Here is a 15040-nt window from a genome sequence, read left to right as displayed (position 1 = left end):
AGGAACCAATATTAATCCCCCTCCCCTGGCTTTTCCCCTCTTCCATTCACAAACGGTGTGCAGGAATAACAACTGTTAATTGGTCTTATTAGTTCTTATTTTCCCGTCTTGGTCATTTCACAAGAAGTATTTTGGAGGAAATAATATGTTGCCTGACACTTCTTGGAACATAAACCTCATCATGATGCACACCACCTGTCTCTTAGTGTCTGTTACTGGAGTTTGTTGATTTTCTCTGTAACACCTTTAAACCCACTAAACAATGCCCTGATAAAACAAATTACTCTTTGTTGGATTTTCTCTCTCTCTTCCATTAATCCAATTTTGTAAGTTTCAATACTGATGAGAAAAACTTAAGAACTGGTTGCACCAGTGTTTTGCAAGTCACTTCTTTCATGTATGAATTGCATTTCTTCAATATTCACCCAAAAAGTCTAGGCCTGCCACTTGCTTATCCTACAAATTGTTCAATTTTGTCATTTCACTTCAGGACACTCCAGACTGTTACCAGGTATTTTACAGCTGTTGCTGTTTCCAGTGACTTCTCACCGGGAGTTTAATCAAACAGTAATGGATCTCTTCATCACTTATATACAATAAATTACATTTCTTTACATTCAGATTCAACTGCCAGTCCCTCCACCAGCTGTCAATATTCTGCACATCTTCTTTCACTTCACTACAGTCACAGACAAAAAATATCTTTCAAATTACAATTAGTGCTATATCTGATGTATCTTTTCATTAGCATCCCTTAGATGCAACAATCATAAAAAAAAGGTTGTCCTACAATCGTATTATCAAACATGGTGACTATATGAGACATTTCAAACATATACTTACATTAGCAGTTTCTGTCTTCTGTATTCAAACAACCAATGAATTAATAGCAACAAAAACACTAATCATTGAACTTCACTACAGTTTCATTTCTTTGAGTCTGTAGGTATCCCTTATCTAACTGTGATGATAAACACTTAACTCTTACTGAAAATTTACCACAAATAAGTAGATGGGGGACCTGGGACTAATTAAAGAGTCTGTCATTATACCTAAAATGCAAATGTCAAGCAGTGTGATATACAAACAGTGCTAGGTAAATAGTGAAGTACTTCGTAATGATGAACTGCAAAAACATATCCCACTCATTCATTTAGCATGTAGGTAACATTTCCTAGCAGGCTTTGAAATCTTTGAAATTTTTTTTACTTCTAAAAACAGTGTAGACGAAGAAATTTATGACCCAAGTTGACGAGAGAAATTCTGTCTAAAAGTAAACTAAAATTTCTTATTATTTTCCTATCAGTAACATTTTGATGGAGATAGCTTGATTTACTATATCAGCATAAAATCCTCTCCATAACTAGTGTTAATAAACTATATTTAGCTCCATACTACAAATATTACAATATGCATTCTCTTGTTCATAACATTTTCTGCTCATTTTTGATTATCCTTCCATAGAAAAGTTTTCAGACCCGTTCGTTTTTTCCTATGTTTTCTTAACTCCTAAAGAACTTACCATCACTTTTGAAAATGCAATTTCTCACATATTTCTATCACCCAAAAGTCCAGGGACACCCGAGTATTGTCAGTGATCATAAACTTGACCAAGGCATAGGGAAAGGCTCCACCTAGAGAAAAGCTCCACGCAAGCAGTTACATGAAGAACAGAGCCTCTTCTATCAGACAGCCTAATGTAGTGCTCTCATGATGTTTTCGAAACAAGAAGAACAGAGTTAGATAAAAACTGAATATGCCACAGGATGTACAGTGCAACAATATCATGATACTTTTAAGAGTCTGTGTGCTTACAGAGCAGTGACAAGGTGGGTAAAAACTACCAATTGTCAACACCAAAACATGACAAATGTTTGTTGGCCAGTGAAGTAAAATTGTCTGTTCTTACTGTGTTAGTAAGAGCTGTCTTGAAAATCAGGATTAGTGTTTACTACTGTGCTTCACATTATGGAGGAACTCCTGGGCACACGAGAAACTGCATTATAATGTGTTCCACACAGTTAGACAGGAATAGAGAATTAGCTATGACACACTGCTTGCTCATGCCACTTGAAATATTATGAATATGACATAGAGGTTTTCTTTTGCTCTGTCATCGTGCTGGGTGAGTCATAGACCAAATTGTACAATCCCATAAAATTCCCATAAACCAAATGGCAGCATTTTGGATTACCATGACAATCGATAGTTTTACAGAATCCTACAAAATAATGTGAAAATTACAACTATTCTCATGTGCATCTGTGACGGTGTTACCCCTCACACACACCATTCATCAAAGGCAGACTATCATTGCTCCCCACAGATTATACACAATGCTGGTGTCTACTTTTAAGGGATAGTAAAACTATTTTGTACCAGTCGTATGTGTACACGGCCAAATATAAAACTGTAAGGAAAATGATATGAACAGAGTTCATCTCTGAAGAACTGCACGATTACCGTAAAAGTGCCTTTTGCCAGACCACAGACTGAAGCAGGAGAAGTTGCTAGTTCCAGCTTATATGATGTTGAGCTCATGGGGGGAAAAACACATCATTTCAGCATACAAACCACCTAACATACCATTCCCGTTTATTAATCTCAGACCTTTGAATCCACCTGATACCAACATAATGATAACAGACTTCAACAACAACAATGAAGCAGAGGGATAGTCTGGAACTGATGAGAAGTGCAAAAGCATTTAAAAATGGTAGAGGAAAGTAAATTTGTATTGCTCCATGCTGGTGAATTCCACTTACTCTTAACAGTGCAACATGGAAAACGTTGCTATAACTCTGACTAAATTGTGGTTTCTGATAACTTGCCAACAAATTGCCAAACCAATAGGTGACTCTACCCTAAGACACAAAACAGACTCATTATTTGCCATGATGTTGGCTCATTTAAGAATGTCAACTGGTCCATTCACAAGAAGATACAACATCTAGAAAGTAAATTGGGTTAAGTTTCCTATAGAGCTTGATACCTCTACAACAAATATCAAACAATTTCCACATAACTACAGACATCTTATGAAAGCTGTTCAACAATCAGCATGGCACGACACATTATTCAAACATGGCATTCTCGCCTAATCTCTTGAAAAATACCACTTTTAATCACATAAATTTTAGCCTATCAATTGCAGACAAATGGCAGCTCTACACTGTAGCAGAGCAGACAGATGGTTTCTTTCCAATACACTCAATTAAATTTAGATGCCATAAATGTGAACAGCATTAAGCAACAGAGTGATAGTTTACTGTTAATACAGTACACAAATTAACTTTTTATAATTTCCTTATCTTTCATTAATGTAGACCATGACTCGTTCCACATCCCTAAAGGTTCTCTTTCTTGATTGGATATCCCGAACAAGGCAAATGAATGAAGTTAGAAGGGAAACTGGGCATCACCTTAAATGGATCCATACTACCAAACAGAGACAACCTTCCTAGTTATCACCTTTGATAAGTCTGTACCTTCAAGAACCACAGACAAAATTAACAGAAGGCCGAGACAAAAAAGAACTTACTTGCTACACTAGTCAATAACTGATGTGGTGCAAGTACTGCAGTCATGTGGACTTCATATTCTTGTGTTGTGTTGTTAATTAACTGAGTAATAAAGCAGAAAAGCTTCTTGCCTATTTCTAAAATAGAAACTCATGAAGAACTAATACGGGAAAACGGAGTTGCTGCATATATTATGACAAAACGTAAGCTCAGAAAGACTGAAACAATTAAATTTTGTAGTGATCAGCACATAAAAGTGTGTGCTTGTGAATTAATACTGATACATAATTCATTTTTAATTGTAGCTGTATATAGAGCCCCACTGCGAAATTATGATTTTTTATGAGGCACATGAATTCCTTATTATGTTGTCAGACAGCGGCAAGCAGTTAATAGTCTCTGGTGTTTCAATGTAAATTTTCTAAGAGATTCTCATAAGGAAAATTATCTGGAAACATTTGCATCCTGCAATTTGATTTAGGTAACTGGCTTTCCAACACAGGTGGATAAAGACAGTAGGACCCTAATTTACAATGTTTTCTTTGATGAAGCAAGTACACCCAGTAACTGTATACCCAGACACAAATACTCTCTTTGAATATGAAGTGCAGTTAGTCAGGATAAATAAGGCACTGCCTTATGGTAAAGGTACTATTTAGTGAAAATTAGTTAGAATAACTAATGAGTCCAAGACAAACATTTTTCAGTATAGTTTACTAGAGATGACCTCTGATGAGATTTATAATGAACCAAATGTTGACATAAAATTTAATCTCTTCCATGATTAATTCATCTCATTGTTTGAAAATAGCTTCCCCGTAAGCTAACAAAAAGGGCATTAAACAGCCATGTCAGAAAACTGCAGAGTGCTAGATGGATTAAAGTACCTTGTGGAAGGAAAAGGTAAATATCTCTCTTGGTAAGAACATGTAAAACTCCTGCGGCAATTGCACATGGCACAAACAACTCAAATTTGCTAAGCTGAGTTATTAAAAAAAATAAGGAACATGCACACCGTCTCAGAAATCGATATTTCTACAACAGACTTAAGGCCTTATGGGAAGTAGTAAAATGAGAGACAACACAAGAAGCTACAGCACAGAAACATTCTTTCTAAATGAAATGGAAGGGCTATTAATTATTAGTCTCAGGTAACAAATATGTTAAATCATAATTTCTAAACTGTAGTAAAAGACACAGGTATCAACAGATCAACAGAAAAAGCACAGCGGTGTGTTGAAAAACAACTCTCAAAATTCAATCATATATTATATCATGAACTTCTCCCTGCGAAATTAAGAACATTATCTATTCTCTCAAAAATAAATACACATTCACTCATCACATTTTAGAATAACTAAATGACAAAAAAAGGGCCAGCTGGTATTTTCTGTAAGCTATCTATGGTACAGCCAACCGATTGATAATGTCATATCTAACCAAAGGAATGCTGATAGCTATACTTAATAACTCAACCAATGTAAGCAGGCGAGAGTCTTCTGAATGGGGAGGAATCACTTAAGGGATTCCTAAAGGTCAAATCAATTTCCACTATTGTTTCTTCTTTATGTAAAAACCTTTTGTCTCATATACAACAAGCAGACTTAGTTCTTTTTACTAATGACACTAGCAATGCGATCAGTTCAAATACATACACAGGAACAGAAGAAATGATAAACAACTCTCTTAAAAAGTATTACTGGGTGGTTTTCTGCAAATGTTCCCACTGCCAATTTCAAAAATACACAATACATTTAGTGCTGCACGTTCAGAGGTACCACACCAACGATAACTGTAATGTGGCACCAAAAAATATGAGGGCATACTGGAAATGCCTCTGAATTTTGTATGTGAAAACTCTTAAAACTTCTTAAAAATAAAACAGACTTTATTAACATTCTAAATCTTTTTCTTGAAGCCTAGACATGTATTTATCAACATAATCACCCTGGCAACAAACACATTTCTCCCAATGAAAGACCAGTTTATTGATACCGTTACAGTAGAATATTTGACACTGTTGATGCATTCACAGCCTCAACTCTGCTTGCACCATATCATCACTATCAAAGTGAAGTCCTCGAAGGTGTTCTTTAAGTTGTGGAAACAGATGAAAATCAGATGGGGCCAAGCTGGGACTGCATGGAAGATGATCGATGGTGAACCCCAGGAGTCAGAATATGATCAATGGTGAGCCCCAGGAGTCAGAATATGATCAATGGTGAGCCCCAGGAGTCAGAATATGATCAATGGTGAGCCCCAGGAGTCAGAATATGATCAATGGTGAGCCCCAGGAGTCAGAATATGATCAATGGTGAGCCCCAGGAGTCAGAATATGATCAATGGTGAGCCCCAGGAGTCAGAATATGATCAATGGTGAGCCCCAGGAGTCAGAATATGATCAATGGTGAGCCCCAGGAGTCAGAATATGATCAATGGTGAGCCCCAGGAGTCAGAATATGATCAATGGTGAGCCCCAGGAGTCAGAATATGATCAATGGTGAGCCCCAGGAGTCAGAATATGATCAATGGTGAGCCCCAGGAGTCAGAATATGATCAATGGTGAGCCCCAGGAGTCAGAATATGATCAATGGTGAGCCCCAGGAGTCAGAATATGATCAATGGTGAGCCCCAGGAGTCAGAATATGATCAATGGTGAGCCCCAGGAGTCAGAATATGATCAATGGTGAGCCCCCAGGAGTCAGAATATGATCAATGGTGAGCCCCCAGGAGTCAGAATATGATCAATGGCGAGCCCCAGGAGTCAGAATATGATCAATGGTGAGCCCCAGGAGTCAGATTGCTGTAATGTCATAGCACTTACGTGTGGTCTGGCATTGTCATGCTGATAGAAAGCCGATTCAAGTGTGGATTAACTCTTGAAATTCATGCTTTCAGCTTCCTCATACATGATGCAGTTAATAAAGGCTTGATTATAGCCAGCAGTTACATGTGAATGTACACTACAATAGTTATGTAACTAAGAAGAGGCTTGCAGAGGAAAAAATAGTGAAGAGAACCAAGCTTCTGACATAACACCACAACAACGATATCATAACTCCAGATATGAAAAAAATATATGACGAACACCCATGAGCTTACACTATCACAAAAAAAGACCAATATAAACAAATTTTTGTGGAGATGAGTGACTGGATGAAACCTGCCAAAGACATCACTCCAGGATATTATAACTGCTGTTCCTTAATAAATTGAGGACTGGCATGAGCAGATCAAAATATAATTCAGTTACATGGCGTATACTATGATGTGGAGCCATTGTGAGAATGGGGAAAACTTAATCAATATCAGATGTTTCAAAATGACATCCAAATGCAGTGAAGTACATTATCAAGGTGGACCTACTTCTACTGACTGAAAGAGAGTCTTAAAGTTAGTGAGTGTGCAGCTTAATGTTCTGTTAAATTAAGTTTTTAAGCATACTAGTGAAGCTAACAACCAGACCTGAGAACTGTTATGTCACAGTTACTTTATCTAGCTACTTAGACTTTGGTTTTGATTTTCATTTCGTTGATAACAGTAAACAATAGCTATGAAATTAATACAGCAACAGAATGAATTTAAAAAATAGAAATATTTTTTATTCCCACTAGAAGTACCTTCTGCAGATGTTTGACAAATTTTTATGACATATGACCTAGACACTGCAAGCACATTTTCTGTTGTCGCACTATGTTGTATGCAACAGATGCTTGAGAAACAGAGGTAAAATGTGTTTTCTTTTGTAACAGTTAAGACTTTCACCAAACGACCTACCCAACTCATAAGAAATACCTTGCTGTCAGTAATCAAAATACATAAAACAGGTTTATCAATGTAATATACAAAAGTGTGCATACCAACTGTGTTTGATGCTCCACTGAGTAATATTGCTGTCATTGACCCAACAACACCAGCACCAGCTGTGTACACCTGGGCTTTTGCAGCATCCCATCGTGAGAAACCCGAACGCAGCAAGATTGCAAAGTCACCCACTTCATGAGGGATTTCATGGAGCAATATTGCAAATGTTGTAAGTGCACCATGAGGTAAGGACACCATGAAACTACCACCAACTGCTAAGCCATGAGTGAAGTTGTCGAATGCATTAGCCAGCAGATTCAGGTAGCCACTCACCTATTCAAAAGAAAAACAAACAATTTAGACCTATAGAGAGAATAAATTACTATTCATTAATTGGTGGCACAGCAATAAACATGAGCAAAAAAAGCCAGCTTTCACTAACAGGCTACTTCATCCAGCAAGTAAGTGGAAAGAATGTGAGGAAACACAGCTATTCAGAAATAGGAAAGAAATTATAGTTGGATCACAAGTTATTTTGTTCATATTTCTTAATTTACTATCACTTAGTAAATATTTGGTTTTAAATTTATTTTAGATTTTTTTTGTTTTTCATTTTTTTTTTTCATTGTAGATGTCATTACAGATCCAGGTTTTCTTTTCACTTGTCATGCAAAATTATCATCAAATTCACAGGAACAATTGTAACTTAAATAATGATATAAATATATGTAACTCTGAAAAACACTTCAGTAACTGAGCAAAAATGAAACTTACTACAGTATGTAATCTAAGACGAAGCCGCAACAGGGCTTTTGACTACAGTGTTAAGTGAAGTGAAGACTCTGTAGTTAAACATAACTTTTATTTGCTACTACAAACTTCTACATGATATACATACTCCCTCCTTCTCTTTCCTATAACAACATATTTTGAAGATGAAGGAGAAAAATGTATGGCAATAAAGACAAAACAAGTAAAAACTTTAGTGACTTTCAGTGACATATTGGAATTTTGAATAGTTTTATGAATTTTTTATCCCACTTACAGACAGACACTCATTCTCTAGGGCACACAACTTTCCACTTACACTTTACTTTTGTTTGACTTTTCCCTAGCACATGAATCAATTTCTTCCTCCATCACTCTTGATCAAGAGGAGGAGAAAAAAGGAACAACTGTACATTCAACACATGGAGTCTTAAGTGAAGCGAACATGGCCTCTGTAAAATTTTAAAAAACTTTTCCCAGTAAAATCCATTTTGATGCTCTTAAGAAATGTATCGTGGCAGCACCAAGATGAGCATATTGCACTTGGCCAGTAGCAATTCGGAGATCTTGATTTCACAAAGGTTTTATGACATGTCTACAAATAAGGTAGTCCAACCTTTTTTGAAGTTTTTGGACAACCTAACATTAAAAATACTGGGCTTCTGGCCGTACTCTATTCATTACGTGTGAATGGAATCAATGACCACTTTTCTTTCCCAAATTCTTTGTAAACAGGCTTGATTCGAAAACATCTATGTGACCTTGGTTGTAGACACATTTTGCTTCTGTAAAGGTGGCACTATCCATTCCAATTTCTTTTTAATATTGTGCTGTGATCTGGTGATTTGTATTTACTCTGCTCAGAGAGTACATCATTTCCAACTATGTGTCTGCAACATTCACAGGAACTCTTGGCAGAACCCTTCATTTTACCTTAAAACTTAATTCACTTAATTTCTTTCCCCAACAGTACATTTTAAGTTCTTATTCTTGTAAGCAGTAAAAGGTACTGATACCTTAAGTGACTAAATTAGCAGTGTATCTAAACTAATGCTCATAAATAAAGGATAATGCTGATACATGATGAAACAACGCTCTGGTGGGTGGTTTGCAGGTTTAAATCACCTTGGGGTATGACCATGGGGTGCATTTGACCTGCGGTCATCGCATGGAGGCGCTGGCAGCAGTCCACATACGCAGAGGTGTGTTGGTCAGAGTACGGTGCAGCGACTAAGTGTGCAGAAGTTTTCAGATGTGCTAATGGTGACTGTGTGTTGAAAATGGCTCAAAGAACACACATTGATGACATTACGAGGGATAGAATACTAGGGCGACTGGAGACTGGTCAAACACAGCAGGTCATAGCGCGCGCCTTCCATGTGCCACAAAGAGTGTTCTCAAGATTGTGGCAATGATTCCAGCAGACAGAAAACATCTCCAAGTGCTACAGTACGGGACGTCCACAGTGTACAACACCACAAGAAGACCAATATCTCACTATCAGTGCCCACAGACGGCCATGCAGTACTGCACGTAGCCTTGCTCGGGACCTTACCACAGCCACTGGAACAGTTGTCTCCAGACACACAGTCTACAGACGACTGAACAGACATGGTTTATTTGCCTGGTGCAAGGTGCAAGGTGCATTCCACTGACCCCTGGTCACACGAGAGCCTGTAAAGCCTGGTGTCAAGAACACAGTACATGGTCATTAGAACAGTGGTCCCAGGTTATGTTCACAGACGAGTCCAGATATAGTCTGAACAGTGATTCTCGCTGGGTTTTCAGCTGGCGTGAACCAGGAACCAGGTACCGACCCCTTAATGTCCTTCAAAGGAACCTGTATGGATGTTGTGGTTTGATGGTGTGGGGTGGGATTATGATTGGTGCATGTAAATCCCTGCATGTCTTTGACAGAGGAACTGCAACAGGTCAGGTGTATCGGAATGCCATTTTGCACCAGTATGTTCGCCTTTTCAGGGGTGTAGTGGGTCCCACCTTCCTCCTGATGGATGATAACGCACACCCCCAGCGAGCTGCCATCGTGAAGGAGCACCTGAAAACAGAAGATATCAGGCGAATGGAGTGGCCTGCCTGTTATCCAGATCTGAACCCCACTGAGGACGTCTGGGATGCTCTCGGTCAACGTAATGCTGCACGTCTTCAAACCCCTAGGGCACATCAGGAGCTCCGACACGCACTGGTGCAAGAAAGGGAGGCTATACCCCAGCAGTGGCTCGACCATCTGATCCAGAGTATGCCAACCCATTGTGCGACCTGTGTACGTATGCATGGTGATCATATCCCGTATTGATGTCGGGGTACATGACCAGGAAACAGTGGCGTTTTGTAGCACGTGTTTCTGGACGGTTTTCTCAGCTCATCACCAATACCGTGGACTTACAGATCTGTGTTGTATTTGTTCCCTATGTGCCTACGCTATTAGCGCCAGTTTTGTGTAGTGCCACATTGTGTGGCACCACAATCTGCAATTATCCTTAATTTATGAGCACGAGTGCAGTTTACACCAAAGGTAGCTTCACTCTTACTGCACATTGATTTAATAGCAAATGGACTGTTCACATTCCTTTGTGCCACAATTAAAGTTGCTTGTAACTAATCAACATGCAACCCATGTTTTTTTGTACTGGTTATACATTTATTTAAAAAGAATATACACTTTAGTTCTTTCTTGTTGTGTCTGACTTGCAACTACCAAATTGCTTCACGCTAATGTTATTACGTGAGAACAAATGCTAGTACTTTGATAATAGTGTAACATTTCATTTCATACTCTTCTGGCACAAACTCGTTACTTTTCAGCCTTTACATAAACACATTTGTTTGAGTATGATGCTGACAGTTGTCAGCTTGCTGAATTGTGATTTGAACTATTTATGTGAGAATACATATAGTTTTGACATTTACTAAGCACACTACACAACACGAAATTTTGTCCTAAAACATGCCTTCTGTGAATTACTCATAATTTTATTTGTAATTCATTACATTGTCACTTCAAAATCACAATCAAACCCAAATCCCAAAGCAGGATCATCGATGAAATGCAACACTTAGCAGTGAAAGCACGTTCACTACAGACATCAACATACCACTACAACTGACTGAACTCCTGAATGGAGGTTGCAGCTACTAATACAAACACTGAATATTCCAGAATACACAAAAACAAATATTTCTTGAAAATCCAGAAACGATAAATAGTAGATAGCAGATAACTGCCAGTAGTTGGGTTTGAACTAGTGACCCACAGCACATCAACCAGCGATGCTAATCACTATGCCACACTGCATGCTCCATCACTCACAACAACATAATAGGCCCATAGTGGGCAAAAGTAAGATTCACGTCATGTCCAATGTACATCAACCATGTTATACAGTAACGTCAGAATTCATTTGCCCCACTGTCTTGTGACCAACTGGTGCCATCAATGGTCAGATATAACAAGTGGTTAATGATTGACAAGTACAGGTTCAAATAAAACCAGGTTCAAAAGGCACGAAGGAGATATACATGAAGTTTGAGAAGGAATTTTAAATATTTCAGGATGTGGTAGTAGAGACTAATTCAAATAAAACATTCCATCTGGCAACCCAATCCACCTAAAAATGCAAGTCAAAGTCTGGCACTGGCATGGTAATTTATTTGTGGGGAAGGTCAGCCACTAGCCCACTATGTGCACTGTACTGGCTAAAAGAGCCACACATTATGTAGCTAGCAGTCACTGCTAAGCCCTGCTCCTGCAGCTGCAGGCGACATGGTAGCTCGCAGATGCCATCACTGCCACGAGATGTCACTCCAAATGCCAATTAAATACGGAGCACGTAACATTCATGTTTTCCAAGAGCTTGACTCCAGTGCCAGTCTGACATGAGTATCAAAATACATGAAAATATGGTGGGAAGCTTTAATCTATAATACAAGGTAAGTCAATTATTATCCAGAATTTAGTTAAATTTTTGGTTATTTTGGCAGTACTGTCATTTTATGTTGATGACAAATTCTTTGCTTATTTGTTGTTATATCTTTGCAATTTTCAAGCTGCTAAAGCAGTTTCGTTATCGCTGCCGTGTTGTTAATCATGGCTGCTCCGCTATCTCTTTGCACCAAAGAGGAGCAACGTTCAGCGATCTATTTTCTGTGGTTGGAAGACGTATCAGGGGCCAAAATTCGTCAAAGACTTTCCGTACAGTATGGGAACAGTGTTTTGCCACAACGGAGTGTCTAAGAATGGACTGAAAAATTCCGAAATGGTCGCACAAGTATTACGCATGATGAAGGACTCGGACAACCGTTTACTGCCACAAATTAAGAAACCAATGAGCGTTCACGTAAAATGATTCTCTTAGACAGACGATTACCTATTGACAAAGCGGCACATCGTCTCCAAATTAGTCACGGTACTGCCTACGAAATCATCCACAACAGACTTGGGTTTTATCAAGTTTGTGCAAGATGGGTCCCAAAACAACTCACACAGTTGCATAAACAAACGCGCTTGGGAGATCTGCAAAAAAATTTGGATCGCTATAGTAATGAAGGGGACAACTTCTTAGACAGGACCATTACTGGTGTTGAAACATGGATCCATCATTACATGCCAGAGTGAACGGCAGAGTATGGAATGGAAACATGCAAATTTGCTGTGCAAGAAAAAGTTCAAGACCCAACCGTCCAGGAAATCTGATGCTTACAGTTTTTTGGGGCGCACAAGGTCCAGTACTGGAAAATTATGGGGAAAGAGGCACAACAATAAACAGTCTATGTTAGAGCAAGATGCTTACTGCGAGGCTAAAGTCAGCCATTCGAAGCAAACGCTGAGGATTGCTGTCAAAAGGTGTTGTGTTGTTGCATGACAATGCCCGTTTGCATACTGCTGCCTACACTTCTGAAACGCTCCAGAAAGTGAAATCTGAAGTACTGGATATCCTCCATATAGTCCCGATCTTGCCCCTTCTGACTATCATTTGTTCGGTCCCTTCAAAGAGCCATTAAGGGGCCGTCGATTCGCCTCGGACACAGCAGTGAAAGAAGCGGGTCATTCCTGGCTCGCAGCTCAACCGAGAACCTTCTTTTATGAGGGCATTAGGAAGCTTATACAATGATGGACCAAGTGCGTTGAAACATGAGGAGACTATGTCGAAAAATGATGTTCTTGTAAATTTCCTATTTGATTACAATAAAATTTTATAACTCCTTTAAAGATAATAATTGACTTATCCTTGTATGCGTGGAAGGAAATTATATGGATAGATGTAGAGACTCTAGTTATAATAATGTCATGTGGCTTAAAGACCTAGTTCAAGTCCTTCAGCTGGGCATCACTTCGTCAACTTGAGTGTCCGTCAGTTATCCAACAGGGGAAAGGGGATCTACATTTTAACTCTGAATCCAAGTCATGTCTCATTTCTGTTGTAGGAATCAGGACATGACCCTACAGTGGAGGGTGAAATGGGCTCCTGTTAGGTCACAATGAAGTACAGTTCCCAACTGGGACATCGGCTGTGGTGGTGTGGTTGGTGGTGGTGGTGGTGGTGGTGGTGACTGGATATGAATGGTGGACCATTAGTTAAAAGTCCCTGGTTAATAAGTCTTTTATTCATGACAGTTATGAAAAGCAAGAATGTAGGCTCGCACACACTGGTGCGCAATAATAGTGTAGCTGGGAGCTAGCTGGTCCAGGCTCATCAGGGAAGTGGCTGCCGGCAGGAGGAAGTCACCCTGTGGATGACCCAGCAGTGTGAAGACATGAAGTTGACTTCATACAAACTTAACTCAGATGGATACCTGCAGCTATTAACAGCAAAGTTCGTCAGCAGCAGCTGGCTGCTTCATCATGGACTGTGAGTGGTCTTCCTCTCATGGTTATTAGCATGGACTACTTTGCTGGGCATACTGTGCACACCTGGATCCTACTAAGCACAATGAGAATGAGGGTCTCATTTGGGTGGTATAAATGTGAATCAGGCTGGCTGGTATTTCTCCACAGGCAGCACTCTGAGCCTGGAAATCATAACAGGCTGAAGTGGCTGGACATCACCAATGGGCAATGATGACTTCATTTGCCTGGGTTTGCCATTGTGGTAGAAGCAGCTCAGTTGTAGCTATAAGATGTCACAACTTTGGCTCTCAGAGGCACTGCGTCAGCATATGAATTCGTGTACTTGTGCTCTTAATACTCTTTCTTGGGCCGTAGCGCCTGGTCATCAGGCTGATGGGCATTATGATGTCATTCTCCTGAATTGACACAAGAGCAGTTCATCCTCCCCACCCATTTCATCGGCCTTCATGGCGAGCCATCCTGGCCTTACATTTCGGCAAGATAATGCCCGCCCATGGTGGAAGTTTCTACTGCTTGTTTTCATCCTTGCTTAAGCCCTACCTTGGCCAGCAAAAATCCTTTGGAATGATGTTGCTAGATCTTTTCTTCGCCAGCGCATGGTAACCCTTTCCCTTGCTGTGTTTGTTTATGAATTCCATTTCTGATTTCTCGTCGTTAACTAACACTAATTCATTAAAGATGCCCAAAAGACAGTAGCTGTGCATGATATTATTTATGCAGCAATACACCTATGTCCTTTTTTTGAAAAATTTTGAAGGACAGGCATAAACAAATATCTTTAGGCAATTTCTTCTAAAATAGGATGCACTCTACTGTAAGTAAAAATACTGTACAGTATTATAAATCTGTATCAGTACCAATTTTTTTCATAATGTAATTCAGCGACCTATTCTACACGGAAAGTGTGTTTCACTTAATGAGTGTTATTATGACTGGAACGAATAATGCTTATCAAGTGAAGTAACTCTGTATAGTGAAAAATTTTACAATGCAAATAAATCATGCAAAATACGTACAGTCAGTTTATTATTATTATTTCTCTTTCCTATCTCAGACGTTATGTCTGGTTATGTCTGTTATT

General features: G+C 39.1%; 1 protein-coding gene across 1 annotated transcript in view; it reads right to left on the bottom strand.

The window, feature by feature from the left end:
• The window catches only part of LOC124789753 (zinc transporter ZIP13 homolog), a 202032-nt gene that overhangs the window by 5040 nt on the left and 181952 nt on the right, over positions 1 to 15040 (bottom strand). The window contains exon 4 of the mRNA XM_047257206.1: positions 7382 to 7658. Within this exon, the coding sequence (XP_047113162.1) occupies positions 7382 to 7658 (277 nt within the window). The remainder of the gene's footprint in view (positions 1 to 7381; positions 7659 to 15040) is intronic.

The sequence above is a fragment of the Schistocerca piceifrons genome, chromosome 3, assembly GCF_021461385.2.
Source record: "Schistocerca piceifrons isolate TAMUIC-IGC-003096 chromosome 3, iqSchPice1.1, whole genome shotgun sequence".
NCBI lineage: Eukaryota > Metazoa > Arthropoda > Insecta > Orthoptera > Acrididae > Schistocerca > Schistocerca piceifrons.
The sequence above is the reverse complement of the archived record's forward strand: the minus strand, read 5'-3'. Positions and strand labels throughout refer to the sequence as shown.